This window comes from Acinonyx jubatus, chromosome C1 (genome assembly GCF_027475565.1).
Source record: "Acinonyx jubatus isolate Ajub_Pintada_27869175 chromosome C1, VMU_Ajub_asm_v1.0, whole genome shotgun sequence".
NCBI classification, from domain to species: Eukaryota; Metazoa; Chordata; class Mammalia; order Carnivora; family Felidae; genus Acinonyx; species Acinonyx jubatus.
The window spans coordinates 18,779,958-18,793,867 of NC_069381.1; the positions used below are offsets into that span (position 1 = coordinate 18,779,958).

Here is a 13,910-nt window from a genome sequence, read left to right on the forward strand (position 1 = left end):
CCACCTGAATTCCAGCAAGGAGAGAAGGTCGTTTAGAGAACTCTTGGGCGGGGGTAGAGCGCTGGCAGCGGAGGGGAGGGGGTGCTCTGCTTCACTTTATCACTTTTTCCCTTCTGCGTCTGTTTTGGCTAGTGAATTCCATCTGTGTGTAGGGGTCAGTTATGGGTTTACAGTTGCAGGGCGAGGGTAAACTATTATTTATTTCATTTTAAGTCTTGACCCTAATTTGTATCTACGTGATACGTCTCTACTGTCGTTCTTCCTTAAGTTTTGCTCTTTGCCTTACGACATGTTAAAAGCCTTCTCTTGGGCTCTGTAGAATAACTGATGGACCATGGTTTCGCATTTAAGGAAATAATAGCCAGAGAGAACTCGTTCCTCCTGTGTGAGCCCGCCACCCCCAGTAGACTCTCTAGTGCACGTAGCTGAGCTCACTTGGCCCATCAGCGTCTATACATTCTCACAAGACACTTTACGAGCCTGCCTAGCACGTGGGGGTTTTGTTTATTCATTTGTTTAAAGATTTGTAAGCACAGACTTCTGAAAAAAGCCCAAGTTTCTGAAGCACTGACACCGGCAGGAGATTTTTCTGAACAGTCATCTGGTGTGGCTTGTGCTGTCCTTAATTCGTCCAGCACCTACCCTGAAAAAAAAGTCCACTGAGGAGGATATGACAGTCCCTTAACCAAGTTGTTCAGTGCCTGATGCCTGAGAATCAGGACCTTGGTTTCAGTCTCTTCCCTGACTCCCTTTCGCTTCCAGTCAAGCCTGTTTGTTTTGGTCTTCTCCTTAGATGGCCCTTGTCTGCCATCCCTTCCGTAGACGCCGTCTGTATTCCCGAGTAAATCTCCAGGTGTAAGTCTCTCGCTGGACCTTCCTTTTTGGTAGGCACAGGACACCTGCTTTCTCCATCTGGCTGTGTCTGTGATGTAAATGCTTAATCAGCTTCAGAGTGGCCATTGCCATCACCTTTTTTAGTTTGTCCTTATTACGGCCCTGAGAAGCAGCCTGATGCTGTGGCAACTTCATGATTCCAGGAAGGTGAACTTGCCAACGCATAGACCCTCAAAAGTGAAAACTTTTTAGCTCACTGCCCCCTGCTGGAGACAGCACTTGCCCGGGGCTCTCTTACTCAGCTCCTGGGCATCGCCTCAGGTCACGTGGCCTGGTGGAAGCTGGCTGCGTTAGGAAGCTGGAAAACCTCACTTCTCATCCCAGTTCTGAGAGCTACCAGCTAGGTGGTGTTGGACTAGTATTATATCTGTGTGGTCTCAGTTTTCTTATCTGGAAAATGGGACAATATGTCCTGCCCTTGCAAAGAAGGCAGAATGGGTAAAGTACCTCACTTTACGCCTGGCTTATATTAGATACCCAATTAATGATAATTATTTTAGATCATTGTTGCAACAATCAAGGAACAGAGAATGAGCAGACTGAGCCAAAAACTAAAACCTGACCAACTCCGGAGTAGAAGAGAAATATCAGTCCTGTAGTGTAAGTAAACCATATAGTCTTTTAAATCCCTTTCTTTCCTTCTCTTTTTTTTCAAAAGGGGGGAGTGCACCGAAACCTTACGGAATCGGATCAGAGAATTAGAAGCAGAGGGCAAGAAGCTCACGATGGACATGAAGGTGAAAGAAGACCAGATCAGAGAACTAGAACTGAAAGTTCAGGTACGGGGGGCACAGAGGACTTTCTCATACTTGGGTTCCTCTTCTGCGTTAGCTGTGTGCTCACTGCTGCAGTGTGGAGATGGTGCCTTTTGATAAAAGGCCAAATCCCACCACCTCAGAAAATCTGAGGGGGGTACAGGTATTGTAACAAATATAAGGAATTAATACTCTTGATATGTAAGTAGCTCATAAAATTTGTTAAGTGAAGCTCAGTTGGAAAAATAGGCAAAAGATGTGAACAAATAATTCACAGAAGAAAAAGAAATGGCTGAAAAGAATATAAGCATATATCCTCATCAATCACCAAAGACCTATAGATTAAAATTAGATATAATTTCTCTCCTGTAGAAATTTGTTTCTTTTTTTTTTTTTTAATTTTTTAATGTTTATTTACTTTTGAGAGAGAGCGAGAGAGACAGAGCATGAGCAGGAGAGGGGTAGAGAGAGAGAGAGACACAGAATCTGAAACAGGCTCCAGGCTCCGAGCCGTCAGCACAGAGCCCGACATGGGGCTCGAACTCACGAACCGCAAGATCGTGACCTGAGCCGAAGTCGGACGCTGAACCGACAGAGCCACCCGGGTGCCCCTGTTTCTTTCTTTTTTTTTTAATGGCATTATATTTGGCATACAACGTGACTTTAGTTGCAGGTGTACAACGTAGTGATTGCACACAACTCTGTACATCATGCTGTGTTCAATGCAAGTGTCCCCATACAACACTAGGGTGTAGTTGCAGTCCCTCGACTGTATTCCCTATTCTGTACCTTTTTATCCTCGAGACTTATTTATTCTGAACTGGAAGCCTATACCTCTCACTTCACCCCTCACCCATTTTGCCCACCTCACAATCCCCTTACCCTCTGGCAACCACCAGCTCTCTGTATCTTTGGGTCTGTTTCTGCTTTTGTTTGTTTCTTTGTTCATTTGTTTTGTTTTTCAGATTCCTTACATCAGGGCCGTCACGTGATACTTGTATCTCTCTGTCTGCCTTATTTCGCTTCGCATAGTGTCTTCTAGGTCCATCCACGTTGTCCCAAATGGCAAGATCTTGTTCTTTTTTATGGCTGAGTAATATTCTTCTCTGTGTGTATGTGTACAAATACATATCACATTTTATTTATCCACTCAGCTCTTGATGGACCCTTGGGTTGCTTCCATGTCTTTGCTATTGTAAATAATGCTACAAAAAAACATAGGGGTGCATGTTTGGTGTTTTTGTTTTCTGTGGGTAAACACCCAGGAGTAGAATTACTGGACCATATGGTATTTCTACTTTTAATATTTTGCGGAACCTCCATACTGGCTGCACCAGTTTACGTTCCCACCAGCAGTGCACAAGGGTTCCTTTTTCTCCACCTCCTCACCAACATTTGTTATTTCTGGTCTTTTTGATACTAGCCTCTCTGACAGGTATAAGGTGATTTTGTTATTTTGCCTTTTTCTGACGATTAGTGATGTTGAACATCTTTTCGTAGTATGTCTTCTTTGGGAAAATGTCTACTCAGATCCTCTGCCCATTTTTAATCAGATTGGTTTTTTTTTGGTTTTGAGTTCTGGAAGTTCTTTATATATTTTGGATATTAACCCCTTAATATCTCTTTTGCACATATCTTCTCCATGTAGTAGGTTGCCTTTTCATTTCGCAAAAGTATTTTGGTGTAGTCTCAATAGCTCATTTTTGCTTTTATTTTCCTTATCCCTTGTGAAATTAGCAAAGAATTTTTAAATGATAATATCAGCCTGGGTGAGGATAATAGGAACAGGCCTCATAATTGCTGGCAGAAGTGTAACTTTCTGGAAAAGTTCATATACTTTTTAAGTATTTCCCTTTTCAGAACTCCTGCCTAAGATAAACATTTTAAAATCTCATCATTGATTGATAAACGAAGATGTTCATCATAGTGGTATATAAATGAAAACAAAATCTTAACAAAGGGAGATTCATTTAATAAATTATGGTACACATACAAGAATATTATATAGCCGTTAAAAATCACATTTTCAAAAACCAGTTGATTTAAAAAACTATACAAAACTACATATGGTGTGATCTCATTTATGCTAAAAGATATACATATGCTTCTAAAAGACTAAAAATATATGAAGTTTCTTATGCTGTCAGGAATTTGAGTAATTTTCATTTTCTCCTTTGAACTTTAACATATTTCTAATTCTCTGTAATAAGTTTGGATTTCTCTTAAAATGAAAAAATTAAAATAGCTGTATGTGTGTATATTTATATTTATATTTAAATATATGTATTTATTGGCTACATTACCAGTTGTTTTAAGTGGGCTTACTCTGCAGTATGTCCTATCAAAATAATGAACATTTTTTATAACTTGTTAGTGCAAATTGAGAGTAGACTTTTGGCAAATTGATTACAGCATTACAGCAGCATTTGCAACTGGCGGCAAGGAAAAAGTTCTTTGTACGTTCTGAATTAGGCTTGTAAGAAAGTGTTTTATTTGGAAACAGAGTCCACTGTTACTAGAAACAGCCCAACACCATCAAATTCATCTACTAAGATAGTTTTGTATGTCATATCATCATATAAATACATTTTTCACTCCCTCTAAGTGGTAAGATTCTTAACCCATGAAACACCCGGATTCTGTATTCTAGGGGCCAGGTCAGTAATAGTGGGATTTTATTTGTGATTTCAGGCTAATTTGTAGACATCGATGCCAAAACTATCTTGTAACATCTTGCTGCTTTGATGATGTTGATAGGAGCTTCGGAAGTATAAGGAAAATGAGAAGGACACTGAGGTGTTAATGTCAGCCCTCTCGGCCATGCAAGACAAAACACAGCACCTGGAGAACAGTCTGAGCGCAGAGACGAGAATCAAGCTGGACCTGTTCTCTGCACTGGGGGACGCAAAGCGACAGCTCGAGATCGCCCAAGGTAGGAGAGCAGCGGGCCCCAGAGGAGGTGGTGTGACGAACAATGCACAGGAACACAGCACACGTCCCTTAGAGCTCAGAACCAAAGACATTCAGTTTTCTTGGTTTGTAAGTGCCCGACCTTGACATCTAGGAATTATCACACTAATTCATTCCGCAGACGTATTTTGAGGTGAGAGTATGTCAAGTGCAGGGCACACAGAGAAGAGGATGAGTTTCTGTGCTCAAGGAGTTCACGGTGTTGTTGAAGAAAGAGACAACTGCGGAGTCACCCAAAGGTGGTGGTGTAGGAACATACCGAGGGGCAGGGACTTGAGCCAGTCTGGGAGTTCGTGGGCTGTTTCTCAGGGGAGCTGATGTCTGAGTTCGGTTTTGAATGATGAGCAGGGGTTAGCTCAGTGACGAAGCAGTGTAGGAGGGCGAGGGGCAGAGAGGCATCTGAACAGAAGAAACAGCTTGAGGGAGGCCAGGGAAGCTAGGAAGGCCTGACGCATTCCAGGCCGCAGCCGGCTGTACATGGTTACGAACGAGGGAGCACTGGGAGCAGCCTCTGGAGAGTAGGCCGTGCACTCCACAGCTACTTCCTGAGGCCCTACTGTGTGCTGGGCACTGCAAGACGCCCCAAGGGGACAGGCAATAACAAGCAGGCATAGAGCGTATCAGGTGCTGATGGATGCAGGGATAAAAATGAGGCAGTATCCAGGCAAGAAGTTTGAGGGTCTGTGTGGGGCCACTAGTTTGACACGGTGGTCGTGGAAAATCCTTTGAATAGGTAGCATTTGGGCAGAGGCTGAAAGTAAGAGAGTGAGGGAACCACGTAAATCTAAAATCTCCGGGGGAAAAGCACTTCAGGCCTCAGGAGCATAGGCCACAGCCTGAGGGGCGGGTATGGTTGCTGGCGTCAGAGTGGCCGGGCCACATTTGTAGCCCTTGGAAAGAACTTGGGACTTTGCTCTGAGTAACACGGGAAGCTTTGGAAGGCTTCTGAACAGAGGCCTGATACAACCTGATGAAAAGAAATTTAGATTTTGTCCAAGAAACTAATTAGCCAGCATAGATTACTGAAAAAAAAAAAAATCAAACAGCTGACTTAGTAGGAGAAGGTTATTTCAACAGGCACTTAAAGAACATTCAAAGCATGCGTACGAGAAGCTGAAGGAGAGAGAGGTACAGATAAGACACAGTGTGGTGGGGGGGGGATCTACTAGGGTGTTCAAACTTTTTGGTCTTGGGGACTCCTTGACACTCTTAAAATTATTGAGTAACCCAAGGAGATTTTTTTCAAGGGGGTTATGTCAATCAGTATTTACCTATTAGAAACTGAAACTTGGGGGCACCTGGGTGGCTCAGTCGGTGAAGCATCCGACTTTGGCTCAGGTCATGATTTCGCGGTCTGTGAGCTCAAGCCCCATCTCGGGCCCTGTGCTGACAGCCCAGAGCCTGGAGGCTGCTTCGGATTCTGTGTCTCCCTCTTTCTCTGCCCTTCCCCGCTCGTGCTCTGTCTCTGTCTCTCAAAAATAAATAAACATTAAAAAAAAAATTGTTTAAAAGAAATTAAAACTTAAAACATGTATTAATTCATTTTCAAATAGCATAATAAACATATAACTTATTTGTATGAGAAAGAACTATATTTGCCCAAAACCCCAGAGAAAATTTAATGAGGAAAAATGGCATTGTTTTACTCTGAGCCAGTCTCTTTAGTTTCTGGTTCAGTAGAAGATAGTTCGGTTCTCATCCCTGTTTCTACCTTCAGTCTGTTGTAATTTTACTTGCATGTGGTTTCTAGAAGACTCCACTTACCCCCAGGAGGGAATGAATGTGCAGAAGGCCAACGATGTATTAGTATGATCACAAAGATGGTTGGACCCTGTGGGCCCTGTGTACAGCAGAGAGGCCTATTGCCAGTGGGTAGAGGTGGGGGACTTGAAGGGCCAGAGCAGTGATCAGGGGTGGCTTCACGAGGGAGGGGACATTGAGTGGGCTTTGAAGGATGGATTCTGAGGGCAGAGAATGGCAGGGGAAAGACATTGTTACCTGGGGGGCTCGTGCAAGCAAAGGAAAGAAAGTGCTGGGAACGTCCAGATGAGCGGTGGCCTCAGGCTGGAGGACTTGGGAGATGAGGGGGACCGTGAATGAAGCCAAACCAGACTGTGTCTTCCCTAGATTTTTCAGGAGGGACGGGGTGACGTGTTCTGGCCATTATTTTGGAAACGTCTTTCCAATCGCAATGTGAAAGATGGATCTGGAAGGTGAGATTGAGGAGAGGCAGGTAGACTCCCTAGGAGGCTGTGACTGTCTTTTGTCTCAGAGGTGGGGAGTGTGGGGGAGGGAGGGTGGTCCAGACAGGGAGGGAAGGAAAGTGGAGGCACCTGGGGGATGTGGGAGGCTAAAGTTGCTGGGAGCAGAGAAGAAGAACAGAACAGAATCAGGGAACGAGAAGAGAGAGTGACTTTGGTTGGAGTCGTTTCCTGGACACCCAGGTGAGAGATCATCGTCAGTCAGGGGGCATTTGGGGTCTCATCTCCAGCGAGAGGGCCTAAACCCCGGGAGCAGGGGGGAATATACAAGTTGTGAAAAGTTAATGGAGCCGTAGGAGGGGCTTGGGATGGCCCAGATGATAGAGCAAGAAGAATGGCAGGTTGGGAGTCGGGCTTATTAATCTGTGGACTCAGGGGAAAGCATTTAAGAAGAAGGTTCCTGGGAATTCTGTTCTAAAGCTGACCTTCTGGGGCGCCTGGCTGGCTCAATTGGAAGAGCACGCAGCTTTTCATCTCGGGGTCATGTGTTCAAGCCCCACGTTGGGTTGTAGAGATTACTTAAACTTAAAAAAATTTTTTTGGTTTAAATAAATAAAGCTGAACTTCTGGCCACACACCGGTTCCTTTGCCCTCCTGGCTCAGCTGGCTGCGAAAGGGGCCACCTCATTTCAGTTGCTCGGATTTGCACTGTGGGAGGACAGCCCCCTAGAGTGCGGGAGCACCTGGTCTCTGAATGGCCAAGGGGAGTTTGGCTTCCCAGCACAGACTGGGCTTCGGTGTCAGCCCAGGAATTCTTGCAAAGAGACAAAAAAGCAAAGAGAACTGCCTTTTTCAAAGCTCTGGGAATGTTTGCATGTTACTGATTAAAAAAATCAAACTTGCATCTGCGTGGGAAAAAAAAAGGATACAGCAGCTCACAGATGCCGTTAGGTATTTTATTCATCTGAGGCTTATTTTGTTCAAAGGGAAGGAGGGTATTTGATGCGAACCTGAAGCTGAGGGGCCATGAAGGAAGTCAGAGCAGTTCCTTTCTACTGCTCTTTGCTGGGCCTTCCCACTACTTCCCTCCCTTGTCAAGCTGAGAACATTCTAATAAGGATCCAACTTTGTAATTCAAATCAAACCCCTTGTTGCTTTTCTGCTTCCTACTTTCTGTATCATTTGATTCATCCCAGTTCCAAAATGACTTTCATCTCTACTACATGCTTTTTAAAGATATGTCACTGCGCCCTCTTGCATTTCAAATATATTACCACCTTCTGCAGGACTCAAAATGAGTGCAACTCAAATGCAACCTCTTTTTTTTTTTTTTTTGAAAGCATTTAAATTTCTGAAGTTCTGAAGGGCTACTCCTGAGCGTTCTTCCCGCAGTAGACCAGGGAGCTTCAAAGCGTGATGCAAATTTCGTGGGCTCTGGAACAGTGGTGCCAGGTTTAAATCCCGCTCTACCTCTTAATCACGGAATGACTTTGGGCAGGGGACATAACTTGCAGAGCCTGAGCTTTCTGGGGGGCTGGGCACTAGGGATGTGGCAACGAACAAAGGGACAAACCCAGCTTCTGCCCTCATGGAGCAGAGGCCACTGGAGATGACGGGCACAGAGCATCACCCAAATGAGTAGTTACAGGAGGTAAAAGAATGTGGTACGTGGGAGTGCAGACTGGAGCCAGACCGCACACAGTTGAATCCTGGCTCTGTCATTCGGCCTCTCTCTGCCTCAGTTTCCTCATCTATAAAATGGATGATGATAATGATGATGGTAATTCCCACATCCTAGAGTCATTGTGATAAGTGAGTTTGTCTGTGTAAGCACTTAGAACAGTGCCTGGCGCTTGTGTGTTAGCCGTTGTAATTATTATCCTTATTAGAAGAAAAGGACAAAAAGGAAAGCATGGGATGTGTTGAGAATCTAGGGATTGGGGGGGTGCGTGCAGGGTCGGGTCTGATTTTAAGGGGAGGGTCAGGGAAAGTCTGGTGAGGAAGTGAAACCTCAGGAGTGAACACAGAGCAGGAGAAGCACAGAAGAGGAAGTGGCCCAAGGCAGGAGTTGGTTGGGTCAAGAAGCTAAGCATAGCGGGGGGAGGGGGGGATGCTGGGCGGCCGAGTCAGGTAACGTGAAAGTGTCCAGCAGGTGCAAAGTGGGCCGACAGGCCGAGCGGCACAGTGCCCAGAGGTGGGGACGAGCACACTGTGTCACTCTAGACCCCCCAGTGCAGCCGCTGCTGGGCTTCGTGTGCCTTCTGTAGGGGAACCTGGAGGCCCAGCGTGCGGTGATGGATTCTCAGGCCTCAGGTGTTCTGTATCCCTCGGTCTGACACTCAGATGTCCAGCCTCCCAGAAAAATATTCCCGCTCAAGAGGTGCAGCCGTGGTGCACCCTCTCGGCTGCCGTGGGTGACTGCCGTGCTCCACACGTGGCTCAACGTGTCGCTTGTCACCCCTCCATAAACAGAATCCCTTTTTAAACACCTGTAAAACCACGGCCCACAGGCCAGACTGGCCTGCCACCTGTTCTTGTATTCCCCATGGGCTGAGAATGGTTTTTGCATGTTAGAAAAAGGTGGGGGGGAGCGCCTGGGTGACTCAGTTGAGCATCTGACTCTTGACTGCGGCTCAGGTCATGAGATCGAGTTCCGAGTCGGGCTCCACACTGACAGCATGGAGCCTGCTTCGGATTCTCTCTCTCCCTGTCTCTGTCCCTCCCCCACTGTGCTCCCTGTCTCTCTCTCAAAATAAATCAACTTAAAAAAAAAAAAAAAAAAGAAAACAAAGTGTGTGGCTCGCAATGCCTAAAATATTTACTGTCTGGCCCTTAACAGGAAAAGTTCCTACCCTTAGAAGCCATCAGAGCTGGAGGCGAACTCACTTGGGATTGGGCCTCCGCGAGGGCATTGTGTTAGAGGGACCCTCCCTTCTCACTAACGGTGGGTCTTTGCTCTTTCAGGACAAATTCTTCAGAAAGACCAGGAAATCAAGGACCTTAAACAGAAGATAGCCGAAGTCATGGCCGTCATGCCCAGCATAACGTACAGCGCCACGACCAGCCCCCTGAGCCCCGTTTCCCCCCACTACTCTTCCAAATTTGTGGAGACCAGCCCCTCTGGACTTGATCCCAATGCCTCTGTTTACCAGCCCCTGAAGAAATGAAGGCCAGCTGTGGCTTTTGCCCAGCCATTTGGTTACCAGAAGGCATCACAAAGGAGCGTCTCTGGCAGTCAAGATAAAAAAAAAAAAAAAAGTTTATATTGTATTTTGTGGGACTGTATATGTTGTCGTTTTTAAAAAGGGGGGAAAGATAACATCCAAGTCTGATTAGAACTGCCCATCAGTTTTTCTTGTAAATTTTTAGAAGACCTCACAGAACTTTGCAGTTTATTTTTCTCGGCCAACACATTAAAACCATTCTTGGATTTCAAGTAGCCCGTTTTGCCTTTTATGTATTCTTACAGTTTCCTCTTGAAGAAAACAGACAAACAAACAAAAGCAGGGTTTTTGCTTCCCAATCCTTTATTTTTGTTCGGTTTTGTTCTTAAATAAGCAAGCGAAACCTGCACGTTGGATTCACGTGGGATGCTAACAGGAGCGTTTCTTTTTTAGAGTGGAAGGGTTAATAACCTCACACAGCTTTGCTCTCATAGCTGCATTACCCAAGATGATTATTGACATGACAGAAAACAAAAGGTGACTCCCCCTCCGAGGGGCAGACCGATCCCAGGAGTGTCCCGTAAGCCAAGGGGAGCCAGGTGATGGGACTTAGCTCTCGAGCGTCCCTGGGGTCGAGTCTGAAATGCTCCTACCCCCCTCGGGTGTGCAGTCCTAGAAAATCACTAGCAGTGCCTTGGGAAAAGACATTTCAAGAGGAAACTTGATGACTTTAAACTATCTTCCCCCTTCCCCGTCATCTGTCTCCTGTCTGTGTCGAGCTCACTGCGGATCCTGCTGTACAACTGGCGTGTAGCTGGGCTCTTGGACACCACCCCGGCTGCATCCCGTGTCCTCTCAGAGAAAGCACCCGGGTGTTCTGGACTTCTCGAGGCAAGCACCTGGGGGCGGGGAGCCGGGCCGTGTGTGTGTGCCACAGACCTGCAAAGACCGCCAAGGAAAGCTGCAGTTCCGGGTTCGGGTTTGTTGGGTTTCGTTTTTGAATCTCCTTTCGTTTAACTGTGCTTTTCCTCTCTTCATCATCTTGTGTTGGATGATTTAAAAGAAACTTGACTATTCCTCAGCTCTTGTGCCAAGGAGGGTTTGTTGTTTTTGTTTTTGTTTTTAAGAGTTTTAAACTCAAAACTCTGCACAAAGATTTCGGTTTCAAGTGTATATTAGACACTGGTAGAAAAGTGTTTGCACTGGCCACTTTTGGAAGTGTTTAAGAATCCGGGTGGGGGCGGGGGGAGGGCCGGGGAGAGGGAGGGGCAAGGCAAAATTGTATTGGGAAACTAGGAAAATTAAGGAACCAAATAGATTGGTTTTGCTTCCTTGCCATGGATTCTGGAAGGACACCGTTCTTCTCAAATTTCCTGTCAGTTGGCGTGTACGTCATATTTAAAGCAGATTAAGTGGGACGCGCAAGTCAGCAAAATCGAAGTATTAAAAAGAATCATCCTTTTAATCACAGATCTTATTTGGGGGTAAGAAAAAATAAAAAAACCTTCTAGCTTTAGCCAGGTGTGCATGTTGCTGCCACTTTGCATTTTTGAATCCTCTTGTGTAATTGTCACCATGGAAGTGTTAACTCAGAACTGTCATAGGTTTTTTTCATCCTTGTGCAAAAACATGGAAAATTGTCACTGACTTTGTGTTGAGGTTTCCCCCACTTTGCTGCCTTTTGGGACACTATTTTCGTTAAACACTTGGTCTTGGCTGCATTCTTTTTTTTTTTTTTTTTTCTTTCCCTGTGGGGTTCAAAAGAATAAAAACATTTTCTTACAGAGAAAACTAGTTTTCTGCCTTTTTAAACTTTGCAGGAGGGACCACAAAGTAGATTGTTCTGAATGGGCCTTCGATGGTCGCCCTTGCTCTCTCCCCATCCCGGGCCCTGTCAGGGGGCAGTGCCCCCCCACCCCCGTGTGGTGGGGCAGAAACAGGATTTGGGGTGAATCCATCCAGGGTCTCGAGTTGGCTTTAGTTCTAGTCCAACTTAAGACGCATCCATACTCATTCTCCCTCCCACCCTCCTCCCTCCCTCCCTCCCTCCCTCCCTCCCTCCTTCCTTCCTGGTCCATCCCTGCCCACTTTCTTTCTCCCTGGCTTCCTATTAGAACCAAGGCTGACCTGTTTTCTGGTACAACCCTCCTCTCCTGAAAAGGCAAGTCAGGGGTGGGGTTGGAAGGGAGTTGGCAAGGAAATAGAGCAAATTTCCTTCCCATTTTCCAGAATCTTTGGGGCCGCTTTGTGACCGATAGCCTGTTGGGTTTCCTATCTGCTCTAGATCCTGCGCTGACCTCCAAGGTAGCCACTTCTAAACCCTCCCTTGTTTCTAGAGGCTTTGTCTGTTTCCATCTTCTGACAAGCCAGCCTCCTCTCTTGGTCCCTGCTTTCCTCTCTTGGCCATTGTTACAACTGATCTTGGCTCCAGTTTTGGAAAATTCTGCTCTTGGCACCTCACCCTTTGTCCCCGTTGCTGCATGGCCTTCCTGAGTCTCAGCCACTTAGGCTCATACAGATACACCACACTTCATACCATGAGCAGAGCTCCTCGGGGGAAGCACCTTGGCCTGGCTTTGGCCTTCGCCTTCCCGCAGGAACGTGTGTGTCCACGGCATTCTCACCGGCACGTTCTTTTACACCGAGAAAATCTCCAGTTGTTGTCTTTGTTGTTTTAGGCCCATGACAAAGGGGTTCCGCTTCTGAATACACTAAACATTCGTTACGTGCCATAAAGCCGTGTTTGCCATTCTGGATGGTTAAATATTTACAGAAGGAGCAGGGCTGAGTGTGTTTTGACTGGCCGAATAACCTCTCTTTATTGCCATCCTCCAACCTGACCAGGAAATAGCCGCCGTGTGTCCATTCTCTGTGACAATCTTTCCAGGGGATCCTATAAAGTGAGAAGGAACAGTTCCTCGGGGCTCGGGGCCTGAGGGGAGGGAATCGTCCTTCCTCCTCCCATCCCAGCTCGCCAGCCTCACCTGGCTGTACTCATGGGGCCGTGGCAAAAGCCACCTGGGAGGGCCGAACATGTCTCACAGCTGCTATCGGGCTGCTGCTTGCGAAATTCACAGCACGTTAGAGGGAGCCGAAGAGGTAAACCGGAAGCCCACCCGGGAGCCAGTCCAGTGAAGGGCATAGTAAACTGTTTTCCAGGCGGCCTGTGGCAGCTAGAAGGACCTCTGAGCCGGTAAGTGCCTGGTCTAGTTGCTCTCTTTGCCGCTGAGCTGGCCTCCTCCCAGCCTTGCTGCACCTGCCCGAGGGCACCGCTCTCTAAAGGCCCCCGTCTGCCCCAGGCCACGCAAAGCCCGGTGGCTTAGGCAAGCCCTCTAGACTGGGATCCAGTTCCGTGACCTCCCGCAACCTCTCTGGGGTGGGTGCGGTTTCCTCACCTTTAAGAAGGAGTATTGTTCCTGGTCGCCCTGCTGGCCCTGCTGGCTGGAGGGAGTTGCCTCCCCCTGCAAGTCCAGAACTGCAGCAAGGAGTCGTGGTGGGGCAAGGAGCTGGCAGAATTCCTGTTCCTGGGGCTAGCTGCGTCCCCCACAGCACCCTGGGAGCTCTCCCCAGCCCCCACCCCACCCAGCCGAATCTGCATTTTAACAAATCTCCAGGTGATTTGGTGGCGTTGCAGTGTTCATTGTTTAGAAGCCTAACCTGAAGACCAAAGCACTGTTTCTCTCTTCTAGTTCAGAAAAAGCCAACTCTCAGGCTTTGAAAATTCAGTTGAGAGCTTAGTAGATGCGGGGGAATGGAGGGGGGGGGTGCGCCTGAGGGGCTCAGGTCATGATCTCGCAGTTCGTGAGTTCGAGCCCCACATGGGGTTCGCTGCCGTCAGCGCCTGCTTCAGATCCTCTGTCCCTCTGTCTCTCTGTCCCTCCCCCTCTCGCGCTATCAAAAATAAACATATATAAAAGAAAAGAGCC

General features: G+C 46.9%; 1 protein-coding gene across 1 annotated transcript in view; it reads left to right on the forward strand.

Moving 5' to 3' along the window:
• The window catches only part of MACO1 (macoilin 1), a 61,634-nt gene extending 51,378 nt beyond the window's left edge, over positions 1 to 10,256 (forward strand). The window contains exons 9-11 of the mRNA XM_027060042.2: positions 1,553 to 1,673; positions 4,407 to 4,581; positions 9,785 to 10,256. Coding sequence (XP_026915843.2) covers positions 1,553 to 1,673; positions 4,407 to 4,581; positions 9,785 to 9,987 — 499 coding nt within the window. The 3' untranslated portion in view covers positions 9,988 to 10,256. The remainder of the gene's footprint in view (positions 1 to 1,552; positions 1,674 to 4,406; positions 4,582 to 9,784) is intronic.
• Positions 10,257 to 13,910: the final 3,654 nt, after the last annotated feature.